The sequence below is a fragment of the Gymnoscopelus braueri genome, assembly GCF_963280865.1.
Source record: "Gymnoscopelus braueri genome assembly, chromosome: 19".
NCBI classification, from domain to species: Eukaryota; Metazoa; Chordata; class Actinopteri; order Myctophiformes; family Myctophidae; genus Gymnoscopelus; species Gymnoscopelus braueri.
Genome location: NC_137621.1, coordinates 31,247,498 through 31,264,649, shown reverse-complemented (window position 1 = coordinate 31,264,649; position 17,152 = coordinate 31,247,498). Strand labels below are relative to the sequence as shown.

At 42.2% G+C, this 17,152-nt stretch overlaps 1 protein-coding gene across 6 annotated transcripts in view; it reads right to left on the bottom strand.

Moving 5' to 3' along the window:
* The window catches only part of LOC308075068 (DNA (cytosine-5)-methyltransferase 3A-like), a 51,713-nt gene that overhangs the window by 15,292 nt on the left and 19,269 nt on the right, over positions 1-17,152 (bottom strand). For 5 of the 6 annotated variants that reach the window (XM_080414663.1, XM_080414665.1, XM_080414661.1 and 2 more), the window contains 7 exons: positions 15,450-15,496; positions 13,443-13,589; positions 4,642-5,130; positions 3,889-4,047; positions 3,578-3,685; positions 664-820; positions 26-172 (listed from right to left, as the gene is read on the bottom strand). In XM_080414663.1, the coding sequence (XP_080270789.1) occupies positions 26-172; positions 664-820; positions 3,578-3,685; positions 3,889-4,047; positions 4,642-5,130; positions 13,443-13,589; positions 15,450-15,496 (1,254 nt within the window). The remainder of the gene's footprint in view (positions 1-25; positions 173-663; positions 821-3,577; positions 3,686-3,888; positions 4,048-4,641; positions 5,131-13,442; positions 13,590-15,449; positions 15,497-17,152) is intronic. The other variant, XM_080414666.1, reaches the window with a different exon arrangement.

The window sequence follows — 17,152 nt, the reverse complement described above, 5'->3', positions numbered from 1 at the left end:
TAGCCCGATTAACAAGGCAGCTTACCTCTTGTCCTTTCGTCAATGATGTCCCTGACCTTGGGCTTCTCTGCTGTGCTTTTGCGAGGCCTTTTGGCTGGAGGGGGCGTGTAAGCTGCGGCCTCCGGCTCCACCCACATCTCTGGGTAAACTTCTTTGTATGGGTTACGCTCCTCTGGTGAAGCAGTAATATTAGACAATTGATAATGTGTTTAACATCTTTAATTCATTAATACTGACTTTCTATCTATATTTCTCCCTTCTTTGTTTCATTCTTCATTTCTCTGTCTGTCTGTCTGTCTTTCTTTCTTTCTTTCTTTCTCTAATTACTTTAATTGTGTTATTACTTTTCCTCCAATGCAATTTATATTTGCAGTACTACAATAAAAGTTCAACAGCTACTAGTTATTTAACATAGTGCATGGGTGATAACACGGCAGGTTTTTGGGACAATTGCTACCAGCAAAGAAGCTAGTTTTTTATTATTTTCATATATATCTATTTCCAAATTATTCCAGGCAGCGAGATGTACTCTATGATACTGAGTCACTACCTTTGTGTACAGACCTTGGCATGAAAGTCACCCCTGTTTACTGTCTTTAACTCAATTTAAAAAATGACTTTAAAATCATCTTAGCTTATATTATCTGGCAGACTTCCTCTTACCCTCTGGTGGCTCTAGCCCCTTGGGTCCAGTGGGCTGGAACCCTGTCATAGCCCACTCAATCATCTGCTTATTCTGCATGTCCACTGATTTGGATGTTTCCGTCTCATCAGTGTCAGGGCAGGCCATGAAGGCTTTGCCTGCCCTGCTGCTTGCCACCTGTGGAAGAATATATACAACATAAATAAAAATAACTAACTAGCCTATCAAATGTTCATCATCTAAATCTGACATATCAAAGGGCCCCATCTGTATATCATCAACCTGCTATTATCCTATCAGCAACTATAACATGAGAAAATAACCATAGATTAAATAACTTTAGGAGGAAACCAAACTGATTTCTAACTTTCTGAAATATACTGTAAATTGAAAATGAATACAGGGAAACCAGATAAAATATTCTTTCTCTTTCTTTTTTTTTCATTACAAACAACTAGCCAGTCGCAAACATGACCTAAGGTCTTTCCAGATCAGACTAAAATATATACTAACATACATAAATGAATTATCAGACAACCATTATTATTTGTCAAGTTTATCGCATGTGGAAACTGACTGTTGTGTGGTTGCAAGTTGCACTGTAAACACTAGCTAGCTGGTAAACATAACTGCTAGCTAGAAACAAATTGATTGCAAATTCTTAAGCGAGCTACAGTAATAGACCTATTTCACTGCAGCCATATTGACAGGGAATTATAGGGTAAACAAACACAGGTGTCACCAATGATATTAATTAAGGCTCTGTTCCAGTGTAGCAGAGCATTTCCAGTGAGCTAACATGAACAATACACCCTGACTTTGTTTTCTTGAATGGAAGACGACAGTTAAAAATGCCTATTGTCAAACAACTATATTGGTAGTATGTTTTTCTTTTGTCTTTAGAAAACTCAAACTTTTTCATCAAGGGCCAAGGAGTGACATGGACGATTTTGAGGATTTGGATACATATTATGTAGACAGACCAGTGGCTATATCAACAATAAAGATGAACCCATCTTGCAGCAGCAACAGGTGTAGGAGACTGATGACATTGCTGAGTGACTCCATTCAGGACAGAAGGACCAGCGCAGCAGAGATAACATTAATGAGTGAGTCAACGTTTTATATTATGATCTCTGGCTCGCCACAGCCAAGTTTAAAAGGTTTCTGCTGTTGTTCCTCCCTTTGGTGTTGCCTGTTATTCCCTCACCAGGGTAGTTTTGTTTTCATTTTAATACTGTGCGTAGCATATGTCTTGTTGAAATAACAAGTTGGCAACTGGCCCTTTTGGGATCACTTTAATTAAGTGACTTTATGCTTCCACTGGATGAGGCTTCTGCGGGCTAGTGTGAGGGATGTTTTACAACAAATGTGTTGGCTCAGTCGGTCGCCTTAGGACCACAAGGTTCTGGGTTCAATCTCAGGCACTGGCAAGTGGCAACTCATGAGTAGCATGGCATGAGCGATACAGTTTGAAACAGAAACTGTAATGTATCCTCCTATAATTCTACAAAGCTGTGCGTCTGAAGCTCTGTGCGTCTGTAGCTCTGTCTGTCTGTGCCCAAAATCTGTTCTGCCCAGTTCTCCTCAGTGGCTGGAGCAATTGATCTGCATCATTTGCACACAGCCATTGACTATTACCATGTGCACGGAACACTGAAGGCCGTTTTTTGATTTCCCCTAGCGTTTTTGTGTTCGCTGGCTCCCGGGTTGCCAAATCATGTGCGTTAAACAAGCGCCAGTGATGCCAAATCCGTGAAACAAGCGGACCATGACGCGCGTGTGGTGCTCCCTACTAGACCATACCCCGACGGGTATGGTCTAGTATATCGTCGGTGTCCAGGACGAACCAGCTAACTCCATTTTCATATATATTTTTTTCTTTCATAAATCAACGCTATTGAAAACCCTTTACGTCTGTGTAAAAAATCTAAACATTTGAACCAATGAAAAGTATTAAAAAACGCCTCTGACAAAAACTCCCAACTCCATTGGATCCTCAAACTGTCCGTCAAAAACTCCCCCCTCTCCTCTCCAGTGCTGCCTTTTAACAGCATGAGTAGAGCGCGCTGCGCAGTGAGCCAGGAGGAGGACCACGTAAACACACTCCCCGTAGTCTGTTAAAACTATGCAGTGTACCTGTTTATCAAACTTAGCACTGACGCTAATGTTATGAAAACAAGTAATTATATTTCTAAAATCTATGAAGTGTTTAATGAGGAGAGGCTGGAGAGCAATGTGACAAGAAGAAAGGAGTTCATAGCATTTCTGTCGCGCTCGTTCTACTACCTCTTTGCAGAAGTTATTGTAATATTTAAAGTCCTGTTTATTATTGTAGGCCTATAGTATATAATAAGTGTCATGAAGCATCAGGGCATTAATTCACACGTTGTTGAACTTGTGATGCATTGTGAGCTTGGAGAATTTGTACCCTTTTGAAACCTCTCCCTCAGCAGCGAGTGGAGCTATTGTTGTTTGGACACCTAACTCCATTTCAGCTTGATTTCTGCTCGTCTGAAACTACTAACTCCACTTGCGCTGCGTAAAGTGTTGATTTACCCGCGATTTGGATAAAGTGTTGATAATATAATGACACATGCAAGTATCTGACAATATATAAAGTCACTATACCAACTTTGATGAGGCAGTATTGCTTTGTTTTAAAAATATAAGGTTTTCTTCATTTCCTGAAAAACGTATATTTTGTTTTTTCGTTTCCTGAACAATGAGCGTTTTGGAGTTAGCAGGTTCGGGCTGGACAGCAGAGATATATAATGTATATATATATACATAGTATAATCACACTGAGAGAAGACAAACGAGAAACATATATTTTATAGATGTATTGCCCAGCCCCAGTGTGTGTATGGTATACTATACAAGCTATGCCTTCTTTCTCAGTGAATTTGAAACCGAATATAAACGTATGCTCACCTGTAGTACTTCAAAGATGGCTTTCTTGTATGTCGGCTTCTTGTTATAGGTTGGTTGGTGAAAGGCATTGCAAAAGGAGCTTAAAGGCATGAGTTTCTCTACACAGACCTGTGAGGGAGAGTACAGAGAAATTAAACTTTTATTTATTTGCAAACATGGAAGTACCTTAAAAAAAAAAAAAAAAGACAATTGTGCAGGTGATGTTATAACATTCCATCTTACAAAAACATAGCCTGATGAAGTGTAGAACTACAAATATAAAAAGAAAACAAAAATTGAGTGAAAGATGAGAAATATTTTGTCACACTCACCACTGAGAATTTTCGATCCCCATACCACATAACCCATCTGGTTCCCTCAGCAGCTCTACTCCGACCCGTCATGTACCAGGATACGATACAACCAGGCCACCAAGAGAACCCCCGCAGCTTCCCCCAAATCAGCTCTCCAGTGCCAAACCCACGGCCATCCTGCGAAATTTCACATAACCAAATACATTTCTAAAATGTTGGCTTAGGGTTTCTGACAGGCCATAAATAACAAATGGTACTTTAAATGAACAAATAAACAAATAATTTATGAAAATTATGAAATAGTCGGTCGGAGATTCAGTGATAGGGGAAGCCCAATCCCCATGTTTGGGTTTACTAAAAACAAAAATGATGGGCTTCAGAGATAATCATAAAACAAAATGAATATTTTCCCTAAACAAGAACAAGAACTTTGACATAGCTTAATCCTGGCCTTAACTAAATTCCATTTTCCCAATAGAGATCTCTATTGAAAAACTGCATTAGTCTATTACAATGCCTGATAAATATCTTTGTCCGCTACTTCACTTAATACCTTCCTGTCCGTCTCTGTGTTTTTTGTATTTGTTGTTTTTAAACTATAACTCATACGGCTGATTGTGAGAGAGAGAGATTGTGTGAGAGAGAGAGAGAGAGAGAGAGAGAGAGAGAGAGAGAGAGAGAGAGAGAGAGAGAGAGAGAGAGAGAGAGAGAGAGAGAGAGAGAGAGAGAGAGAGAGAGAGAGAGAGAGAGAGACCAGAACAGTGTTTTTACCTCATATTCTGCCTCAGTTTCTGCAGATTTGGGGGAGGTCTTCTCTCCCCCTCCAATGGCCACTGGCTCAGGGGTTGTGGCCACAGTAGGGGAGGCAGGGTCAGTGGGCTGCTGCTGCTGCTGATGTTGATGTTGTGGTGGCGATGGTGATGGTTGTGATTGTTGTTGCTGCGGTGGATGGGACTGAGGCTGACGCTGAGGTTGAGACTGAGGATGGGACTGAGGTTGAGACTGAGTTTGCGGGTAAGAATGAGGCTGAGAGTGAGAGTGAGGAAGAGGATGATGATGAGGATGAGAATGAGAATGAGGCTGAGACTGAGGATGAGAATGAGACTTAAGTTGATGCTGAGAGTATGACTGGGGCTGTTTCTGTGGCAGGGGACGCTTGATTACTGAAACCTCCTCTTTCTGGGGCTCTGTTTCCATCTCCTCATGGTCCTCATGGTCTCCCATCACGTTCATCACTGATACCAGTTTTTTTTTGTCTGCCTGAAAAGCAATCCCATGGACAACAGAGGTGTCAGCTGTGGTATGGATTGGAAACTGTGCAGAAAAAAAGGAACAACCCCTGGATTTTCCCTTGTGTTTCTTATATCAAAATCAGAACAGAAATGTAAATTCAGAGATGCAAAATCAAAACGGTTGCATGCGCTGTTCATACACTGTTAGCAGTGATACACAAATCATCAGAGGCAATTTATTCTTCATTTGTGCAAATGTAGGCCATTCATATAAACCGGCGGACAAATGTATAGCGCAAAGGCTAGCTTTCAAATTATAGAAACATTACTCCATTTACCTTTGAACACACTTACAAAACCTGTTATTTGTATTGATACAGTATACCATGTTTTGAGTCATAATACAAGTAGCAATTTAAGATGCCATTTCCCCCATGCTGCATGAACAATTGCCTCAAGACTTATCAACAGCACTGACCAACAAAGACAACAGTAACTGATTTCTCTGTGTTTTCAAGGTCTGAAGTCATGACTATGGTTTTGATTTGCATGCACGCAAATATTACAGCGTTAAATGCTACTTGTGTGAAATGCCCATCTTTGCTCTAACAATATTTCTGCTGGGACAGCAGGTAAACTTGGAAGTCATTTTCTCTCAGTTTCACAACCCATGAATTCCCTGTTTGGCTTTGTGTGGTAAAAGACTCATTGAAAGGTGTATAGAGAGTGTAGATGGCAGAAGGCATAGAGCAGAATGGTACAGTCTAGAATGTCAAGCTACTAAAGCCTGAGCAAACACTCCTTTATCTCTGTCAGACTGTGAGACCTATTCATCAGCAGCAATGTATATAGTAACTCTATAGTTATGCAGAGATGGCGGGAAAAACTAAGAAATGGAGAAAGCGAGAGAGGCCGATTGAGGGAGAGAAAGAGAGAGACCTGGGGCAAAGTGAAAACGAAATGGCAAAATAAAACTCCAACTAAAGCACTTATTTTTACATTTATTCAATGGTTAACAAATCTAAACCCCAGTGTTTGTTTGCCTGTCCTGTTGATGTTCGACTTTTTTCATGTCGGTCTGTGTCCGCTAGCCACAGACTGTGAAACTGTATTAAGGATGAATGTTTTCTGTAATGATTTTAGGATTAAGTTTAAAGGCCTTTCTGTTTGTGGGGTAGACAGTGTATGACACAGATCATTGGACCGATTTGAACCCATGATGTCATGAGGTCTGTTCCCGTTTAGTATGCATGCTAACCAGGCCGACTCACAACAATCTCCTGTTTTTACAGTGTGGCTCCTAGGAGCTGAGCCGACTAGAAGAGGGTTTATGTGTCTGTAATAATAATGCATTTTATTTGTAACACACTTGGCATTTTCACAAATCTCAAAGTGCTACAGGGTTTAAAAACAATGTCATAAAAAGATAATCTTGGTAACCGCTGGACCGATCAGCACCCGACGACTTGTACTGTACATGCTGCCACAGGCCAAGGAAGTAAATCCCAGAATACTTCTTGCATGTGTTAATACTTTTCGAAATATTCATTTTTTATCCTGTATAAGTCAAAGTAGGTCGGATTGGGCTGAAACTCTGCCCAAATATGGAGATGATGACTGATGTCATAGACTGGCCATAGACTCACCGTTATTATTATTACTTGTTTTTGTTTTCTTAATAATATAAGAGGCATTTCTACACAGTAAAATCCACAGTAAGAAGGATTTTACAATGCACCATTAAGTATCCTGCTGTATGTGTGTCTTTACTGTATAAGGTGGATAAAGATAGTGGGACTAATACAGCCTTGAGTAAACATCTCTTTATCTGCAACTGTAAGGCCTATTCATCAATAACTGCATGTACAGTAACTCTATAGTGTCTCAGGCTTGGCTGGAAGCGAGTTCACTGGGTTTGTGGTACCTGACACTGAACCATTAAGCCTGATTTATACTTGGTTGCACGCTGGTGTGGTGCATTGAAAATATCAGATCTACAAGCTCACAATGTGTCACGGTGCGACACATTGTGAGCTTGTAGATCTGCTATTTTTGATGCATGACACGATGTGCATCAGAGAGGACGAGTCCCAGCCGTGATTTAAGCCTCTCACACTCTAAATCCCCAACAGCTGCACTCATTCTGATGTCTCTGTTTCTCTCTCTCTCTCTACACTCTAAAATGCACATGCACACTCACTTTATTCATCTATCACACACTCCCTCCAGGCTCTTGTCTGTCTCTCCACACACACACACACACACACACACACACACACACACACACACACACACACACACACACACACACACACACACACACACACACACACACACACACACACACACACACACACACACACACACACACACACACACACACACACACACACACACACACACTCTCTCTCTCTAGAGCAGTGTTTCTCAACCTTTTGGATTTCAAGGACCCCCAACTTGATATGCAGTAGCTCAAGGGACCCCCGATAAGGGTCCATTTGTACAATCTCAGAGTGGTCCCCGGACCCGACATTGAGAACCAGTGCTCTCTAGAGTATATACCCGCAGTCACATAATGTAAACACATGCTACTCATACTATAGGCTCCACGTGTATCTCCTGCACAGCTGTGCTCATGCCATTACTCTGTCCCCAAAAACATTCTCAGGTTTCTCTGGCCCGGGCCAGATTGACTGTGCGGAGATGGATGGTACTGTATATAGGTGGAAGCACGAGAGAGAGCAGAGGGGAAAATGAAGACAAAAGAACAGCGAGAGAGGGTTAGAGAAAGAGGGATAGATACATACATACAATACAGTATATAGTATATGCGAGAGACACTGTATATATAGAGTAAAGAGAGGGATAGATACATGGAGAGAGAGGGGGAAGAGGGAGGTAGAGACAGTCCAGTCCCTCAGCCCCTAGTTCCAGTGTGTCTGGTTAACAATAGGGCCTTTAAGGGGGGGTGGGGGGGCTTGCTAGACAGCATGGGGAGGGGTTACGGCGTGCAGAGTAGAAACATGTGCTCTTCAATCAAGAGGCTCCACTGTGGTATATAAATATCAGTACAGTAGGGCTGGTTGGAAGTTCAAAGGCCTGGGCCATATGTGTTAGGCCTCTTGGCTCCAGTGCAGCCACACTGGAGTCAGTGTTAGACAGCCCTGCTTGGATGGTGCACTTCGCACATGGCTTAACGAACTGCAAAAACTAACCAACGTCAGTTAGATTTGTTTAAATGTGGTATTTTTGCTATATCACAGGGGAAACGGATCTGCGGTGCTATGGCATGCTGTGCAATTCAGACCAACAAGCTGGAAAGGAGAGGGGCTGACAGACACTAATTGTAGGAGAAATTATCCTGTTTGCTCTGAAGTGATGCTTGTCATCTGCAGTGTCTACTGATGATAGAGGTATTGGAACTGGTGGGGTAGGGAGGGGTGTTCAGAAGAGCATGAAAGCTGCTAAAGAAGAGCAGGAAAGCTGCTAAACCACTGCTGTGGCTGTAGTTTTTTGGTGTAAGGGTTTGACTCTGGGGGTACAGCCTACGGTTACTACTCCACTATTGGAACCAATGGGAAAGTGACTTTGAAAATGCTGGGGGGGTCATAGGAAGAGGGAGGGGGAGAGAGAGAGAGAGTACAGTGGCTATAAGAAGCAGATATTTGTCTCTGGCTTTCTTCCCAGTTGTAAATGCCCCCTTTTGGGGGCCTCACAGTGTGAGCTCTGCTACACCAGCAAGACAGGCTCTCTGGGTCTGAGGGGGAAAATAGCAAAGGAGGTTCCCGGAGACACAATGCCGTCTTTATCATTTACGCACGCCTGCCTGTCACTGACAGCTTCAGGAATACCAAGCACTTACATAACCTGTCATTCTGTGTCGAAAGACAAAGGCAAACAAAAAGGACACCACACTTGGGATTATTACATACAGAAGAGTCTCTGTTGTCACAAACAGCGCAAGATTCGAACCAACACATTTGTATTCCTGGACAAGAGCTTGGTTAGATATGACTACAATGGAAACACCAAACCTACTTACTGTACTTACAGTAATTGTGGGCTTTTGCAGCAGATTGAAGAACAGTGAAAACACAAGTCTTCTATTCCGCTGGCAGAGTGCAGAGACATGTTGGGTGCACAATAGGGGCTAATCTGACTTAGAGCTCTGTACAGCATGATACCCTGAGGGCTCAAGGGGTGATGGAGTGCATTGGGAGGCAGTGGAAAAAAAAGAAGAGAGAAATTGGTGGAGTGTAGACATTTCAACACAAGTATTTTGGGACATGTTATTTTGGAATACGTTCGAGATAGGGGGGAAAAGATGCAGTGACATCCAGTCAGAGCTGAATTAAGCCCTAAATTGCCTTTCCGCTCATGCACAAAGCTTAATGGTATAGAGTTGACTATAGCAACACAATGGTTCATTCTTTTTTTCCTTATTTCTTTTTAATGAGGTGAACACCTGCAGTTGATTTCATTGCCATTGTCCTGACTACACTAACAGTTACTTTTGCAACAATCAAAGTTGTTACTCTGATTGTAGTGCTGCTGGGCAGGATGCAAAGCCCCATTGCTACAGAGCAGAAGCAGCATAGGGCTGCAAGGTAGAGTTGTCATTATATGTAGCAAAGACAGCAGGTATACTGTACAAAGACATACAGTAGAAAGACAAATCATGAATATTCTTATATTGAATTAAAAAAGTATATTTTGAAGGAGAGACAAATTTTAAGGGGAAAGCTTTATCAGGTAATGTTAAACATTACTTCATTATACCATATGACAGCCAGCCTTTGAAGCCTCACAAAAGATTTTGACCTTTGAATACAGTATTCTGTCATGCGCATCAAACAAGAAAGACACTGCAGGGGGCTGTATGGTTGTTTGATGGATTGTACAGTGAGATATGCCTTCAGTGCATTCACTTCCATACGGCCAAGCTCGTCTTTACGACAGAACTGCATACAAACAAATACTTCTTCAAGTTATGACAGGTGGAGCTAACAAACTGGAAATACTCATTAGACCCATTAATGCTGGTCTCGAAAAAGGCTTCTTTCAAGCGGAAGATATAGGCTAACATTCCTCAAGATCTGTTGTGCAGCAGTGTAGCTATTGCATTCATTAAGGCAGATTTTAAGCACTGGTCCGCACAAAGGCATGGCGTATTTCATTTATGGCCTTGGGGGCGGGGGTGGGGGGGTGGTCAGAGAAAAAGAGGCCATCTGGTCTTCATTGTGTTATGTCCTTTTAAGAGATAATTAGGAATATTACAGGGTCAGCCATGAATACATAAACATAATTCCCCATGAATCCACAAGTAGCATTGTTAAAATAGCTCCCCAAGGAGTTTGCCTATATGGCTCCCAAAAGCTTTTCAAAAGGTTGTTAAGTAATCCCTTTAGTGCTCCTGTGGTTATAGACCTACTTAATGTAAAAACAGAAGGAAAAACACACCATTCACTCTTCAAAGAGAACAAAGTACAAGGTAATTACATGATTTCGGTGACTGCTGGGTAAAAAAACAGGACTTTCAGGCCTGCGAACTTTCTCCTAGTTCTTATAATCAATACTTCAGATAAAGACCCAGGTCAGCGTAAGTTCAAAAGACTAAAGCATTTATCATGTGTTCAACACCTCAGCATACTAGACTATAGAGCACAGGGCAAATCATAAGAATAATGTAATGTTAGTCTACTACAGTTCTGTTATCTCAGAAACAAATAGGCCTATGTTACGTAAGATGAAATCATGTGATTGCTCTACAAATATTTGCAGTAAACACACTTGATCTAAGAAATCAACATTTCTTGGCCCCGTTGTAAAATAGGAAATACTTTCTGCACATTCCCCCCATGGGATCACCCCCCCCCCCCCCCCCAAAAAAAAAAGAAAAAAAAACTTGTATTTTTTTTTCTCTGTGCAAGCAACTTTTCCCCTCAGCACATCTGCAAACGCCTGCACTCACTCACTCATTCTGTTTTTTTTTTTTAAAGAGACGGTTTCCCTTTAAGCCGTAGCCGTGCGGAGCCGGAGAGCAGATGGTCCATAACAACTCGTGGAAATACCTGAAGTCAGCATATTCTCCCTCTCGCTGTAAGCAGGCTAATCAGACATGCACACTATCCTACTGTGTTATCAAACAAACAATGCATTGCACATACCCATACACGCCGGTGCGCGACACGTCTAATCCAATGTGTCGGGATTGGATTTTTTTTTGCCCCTCAGCTCTCCTAAGGGGTAGGAGAGATTGCTTCAGAAAAAAAAGAAAGCATGAACATTTCTTTGTCTGAGAATTCAGGGTCAGGTGATTCCAGACAGGAATTCTGGTTGGCTAGAGAGGACTTGCAAAATGTTGGCAGCGATCCAAGAGGCTGTCTTGCCTTGCGAGAGCAAGCAGGGCTGGAAATTTGCTGCAAACCTCATCTTCACCCTCATATCCATAACACAGAGTTTATTTCCATAGCTGGGGGAGGGGTCAGGAAGAGAATGGGGTGGGAGAGAGTGAGAAGTGGGAGAAGTCCACTGTAACACAAGACACATAAAAAGAGTGATCCCATTCCCGGAGGGAAGGCGCGAGACAGCAGGGTTTCAGTCCTCCTTAAACTAACCCTTTCAGGCAAAATGTCCTCACAGCCTGACTGCCCCAGCAACATGCTAGAACAAAAATGCTCTGTAGGCACAGAGCAGAATCAAACCCAACTTTAATCTGCACCGTTTCGAGGTCCTCGGGAAAAGGGCTGCAAAGCCAAAACAAATCAATCCTTGTCCAAATTAGATGAAAGCGTGTAATGAGCCAAATAACAAAAAGGAGAAGCAACAGACGAGCTTGCACAGAATCTGCATCTTTGCAACAACAACAAAAAACTGAAAAACAACCCTTTTCGATATTAAGCTTGTAGGGAAAATCCTTCTCTATGTGGAAGATGTGAAAGGCCTATTTCCCCCGGTATTTTACGACATTTCACTTGTGAGACCCCAGCATGTCCTGCTAATTTGGCAATATTTCCTTCCTTTAGACACTTTAATGGCTTCTCCTCAAGCCTGTTCCAATGGAAAGCTTGTGTGTGTGTGTGTGTGTGTGTGTGTGGGGGGAGGGGGGGGGGGTCGGTAGACTTCTTGTTACTATAGAGACAACTCATTATGTAACACTGATATAATTTCTCTACATCACATTACAACCAGGAGTAATATCTAACATGACTAGCCTAAGTAGTGGAGGGGTTGGGCGGGCGGGCTGGAAACGGTACATTTACGAGGATTTACACACCGTGTTGTTTTTGGGAACACTTATTAATGGTCTGAAATGAAACCAGGCTTTGCTGCCATATTCAGTGAGACTAAGACTGGCTATGTGATCATTGTGGGATAAAAAATAAGATCCATATTATTGTTCACTGGTGCTGACACATCCTGTTTTACACAATTGCATTTAACACTATTGATTTTGCTGTGCAAACATATTTTTGTGAGTGCTACAACACTACACAGTAAAATGTGTTGTGAGGTGGAGAAAGCCATGTGTGTCGATGCAAAGGAACAAAACCTTTAGGGAACGACGTTGTGGATTGAAGATGCATCTTAGTGTCGCACACGGAGAAGAAAAATAGTCATTGAGAAGGATACAACAAGGGGAGGTTTATAGGATGGAACCACTGTGTAAAAACTACAAGACTTTCATCTGTACAGCATAAGTCAAGTGAAGGTGACTGAGAGCAACAGCTGCCATGAATTTTCATTTGCCAACAATGGATATAGCACAAACAAAGACAGGAAACCCATGAACCGAGTGAACCCAGGCCCCCACACAAAGCCAATGAAATAAATGGTACCTTCATGTGATATCAAATGACCCATCAAATACACTTGGACACAAATGCACTATGGTGCCGTACTCTTAACCCTAGTGATTCACAACCCATGACCAGCCAGCCAGTCGGCTAACTAGAATCCTTCTGCGCTATTCTAGCCCAACAAAGGCAAATAGCAAACAGCTTTTTGTGTTTTTGAAGGTCTGATGTCAAAACTATTGTTTAGATTTTTCAGTATACAGTACTATAGTCCACTCTACTGTATACATGACATCCCATAATATTGTACCCTGTACCCACATGTTCTACAATGAAATACTATCCACTTCTGTGCTAACAATCCTTTTTGCAGGATAGGAAATAAACTTTGAGGTCGATTTTCCCCATTCCGTTTTTAGTACCGGTACTTGTGCAGTTACTGTTCTTATTCCTAATCCTTATTTCCCACTGAGGAACAAATATGTTTGTTATACGACAGTACTGTCTAGCATCCCTTGAGACAGTGGCCAGGACCCAGACTCACCTCCATTTTCCACTTGGCCAGCCATTCCTCCCTGGTCCTCTTGCTAATGTAATAAGGGTCACCAGCCTGGAAGGTTACTCTGGGCATGGGCCTCTGACGAAGGCTGATCTCCCCACCAACTCCCCCTCGCAGCCTCCCCCGATCTCCCTGTTTAAAGGGATAAATAAAAAGAAATAAATAGATAAGAAAATAAATTAACTACTGGGTTTCTGAATCTTTTTTTCCTAGGGTTCTGTGACTGAGGTGAGTTTCGCTGCTAAACTGGAGCTATCTCTGGAGCAGCTGAGGCAGACTCTTGTTAAAGATTCAGTGAGATTTGTTCTATGGTTGAGGCGCTGGAGGGGAGTGTCTAACCTGTAAAGAGATGATGACTCACATGTTGATCTGGCCCCCTGCTGCCGTCAGCTCGTGATTCGTCAAGCGGCAACGAGCAAGGCCACATTATCTATTCACAGCACCCGCCCTGGCAACAGACTGTCTCAAAGTCACCAGGGCCAGCCGATGTGAGGGCCTCCCAAGTGTATTTGATATTTCAAATCTATATGCCATTAGGTACCATTTCTTTCACAAGTCCAAGGTCATGTCACAGCTTAAGCGATAGAGGTACTCATGTCCTCCACAGACCACAACCTAGATCATTTTGTGCAGATTCCACTTGTCCTGGTGTAGACAAACCCACACAGTGACAAGCGTTTTCTAGGATTTTGCTTGAAGAATCGGAAGCAGGCCTACTTCTTAAAATTGAGGTGAAAAGTAAGTACACAATCAAATCCTCTGTTAATTTATACATTCGAACTCTGAGAGTGTACAAATGGAACCAAAAGGACAGAGTCAGAGTTAAATTAACACTGAGGATATTACTGTGTACTGACTACCCCAGGTTAGGTCATCATATCAGACAATAAGCATGATATAGTATATCCAATATGGACAATAACCATTACCAGTTCATCCTTTGTATAAAGAGTAATGCCCAGATCTAGGGAATATACAGTAAATAGATAGATAGATAGATAGAAAGACATTTATTGATCCTAAGGGAAATTCAGTTGTCATACAGAAGCAGCACCGCAGTAAGGATGAAATAAAGATACAGGTAAGGGTAGAGAACAAGTACAGTACAGAATAAGTAGTAGAGTAACAGTGATTAAAAGCGTATAACAATATAGACAGTATAAAAGATGACATATTTTATACTTAACATCTGACCTGGCCCTCTGCGCCTGGACTGAACAGGTAATGTATAGCACATGTATAAGGCTTATACATTATGCTTACCTGTTCAGTGGGCGCAGAGGGCGCAGAGGGCATAAATACATGTAAAGACCTTAAGACTGACCTGGCCGTCTGCATTTTTTATATTTGGACTGACCATGTTAGTATGAAGTTAAGGGAAGAAAAGTATATCACAATATTCTTTTCAATATCAATACTATATCACGATATCTTCTCTTGTATCAGAAATCACGTTATATCATTGATGTTTAGTATTAAACGGAACTGTTATTTTCAACTGACATTCTCAATTGTTTACAGACTTACTGTTTAAACGTTTATTAATTTAGACAACTGTGTATCACTATAAAAAAATCCCACACTCAACAAAATCCCACTGATAATCGATAAAAAAATCGATATGATGTATAACAGTATGCCAGTCTGTTAGTGTCATTTTGTCAGCCAAAAACGTAGGTTTCCTCCTACCATCCTTTGCCAAGTATACTGTTAACTGTCTAATGTGTGTTTAGCCCTCTGCGTCTTCACCCACCCATCACAAGACATGCACAAAGATTCTAAGTAGACTGGGAGAAAGGAAAAAAACAAACAGATTACGAGTAATTGCTGGTGTACACTGGCCCTGGAGGTGGCTTGTCCTTGACAGCATATTAACACTAGCATCACAACAGAAGTCTGGTGGATGTAGACCCCGGAGGTGGCTTGTCCTTGACAGCATATTAACACTAGCATCAGCCAGGGAAAGAAGACATAATGAAAGAGAATTCTTACCTCGTTCTTGACCGCATCTCCTCCGTCATCCTCCTTGCGTTCCACATCTAGAGGGAAGACAGTGAGACAATGGTTGATCTGAATCATTCATAAGAGACTGGAGAAGCTACAGGTCACATCAATTATACTTAATCTCTAGATCAGCGCTACTCAACACGCGGCCCGCGGGCCGCATGCGGCCCGCACGCCGCGTCTTGGCGGCCCGATGGTCAAACCCCCCAAAAAAAAAAAAAAAAAAAAAAAAACTTTTTTTTTTTTTTTTTTTTTTTTAATAAAAATATACATTTTAAAAATATACATTTCCGTTCAAATGTATGGGTTGCTAAAACATTTTTCAAAAACAAACAGACAGACATACATACAGGTGCGTCAATTGTTACAGGTATAATGCATAGTTTTCTATGCATTTGGGGTTTTTGGGGGGGTTTGACCCCCACATTTTCCCGCCCAGGATAGGTGTCCCTTATTTCAATCTCTGGGAGTTGGCAACCCTAACCTTGCCATACCTTAGCTTTTGCTGAACTGATGCCACTGGACATACACACAAAATAAACTGTGAAAAACTACAGTGAAAAGAATATGATCAGGGGTGCACATAACTGGTGCGCAGGTGCGCATGCGCACCCAAAATAAATAATGAGCACCACATCAGACGACGCGAGGCGCTTTTGCGTACCAACAGCTGGGACCGGAATTTCCAAGCTTTTATTTTTTAGCAAAACTAAAAAATAAAAGCCTGGAGATTTACTTCCTGAAGCCACACTCACACACTCACGCTAAAGCACGTGTCGGCCCCATGTACAGCCATAGGCGCAGGGGGACGCATGCTGTGATTGTGTGAGCCTCGCATCCTGACACACAGACAGGCTGCGACTCGCAGCCCGCTGCACGCAGCGGCTGTTAGAGGCACTCGTCAGTCACCGATGATGAACGTACCGTAATGGTGCAAAAATATGCCGTGAACGTCCCAAATTTGGCGGATAAAAGCAGCGCAGCACAGGGCACCAACCTTGGGGGGTTCACCAAACAGCGTGAGTGAAAAAAAAACGGCGAAAAATCATTTTTTTCTCGCGCAGCACCCCCCCCCCCCCCCCCGTTGACAAAACTGTCCCGGTGGGCACCGTGCTGAACCCCCCCCCCCCCCCCCCCCCCCGTTGACAAAACGGAAAGTTATGTGCACCCCTGAATATGATGTCAAAATGTACATTTTATTGTGTGTTACAAAATCCAAAATAGGACCGTAATTTTCATGGCGGCCCCTTGGACTTTTGGTATTTTGCTGAGTGGCCCCTTAGCCATCTTAAGTTGAGTAGCCCTGCTCTAGATCATTAACCTGTGGAAGCCACCCTTTTAATTAGTAAACAGACACACATCAATTATACAGGACGGTCAAGCTCAGTCTATATGTCATCCTTAAGGCTATTAACATCATGCTATGATGCAGTTACTTTACAGTAGAGGGCTGCACAATTAACTTGATAATGGTAGAATACGTTCAGAATCTGCTTATTGGCCATTAATGGAATTTGACTTTAGTGCATTGTTCTCGCATATAAGATTAAGAAAAAAAGGGTTATCACCTTTTACGGCTCGCCCCTCAATGGTAGGGTGACTTCACGTTATGTGGGACATAAAAGTGGGACAGCTACTGTATACTTTGTAATAAGGATTTCGTATGTAAACTCAATCAATATCCTAAAGTG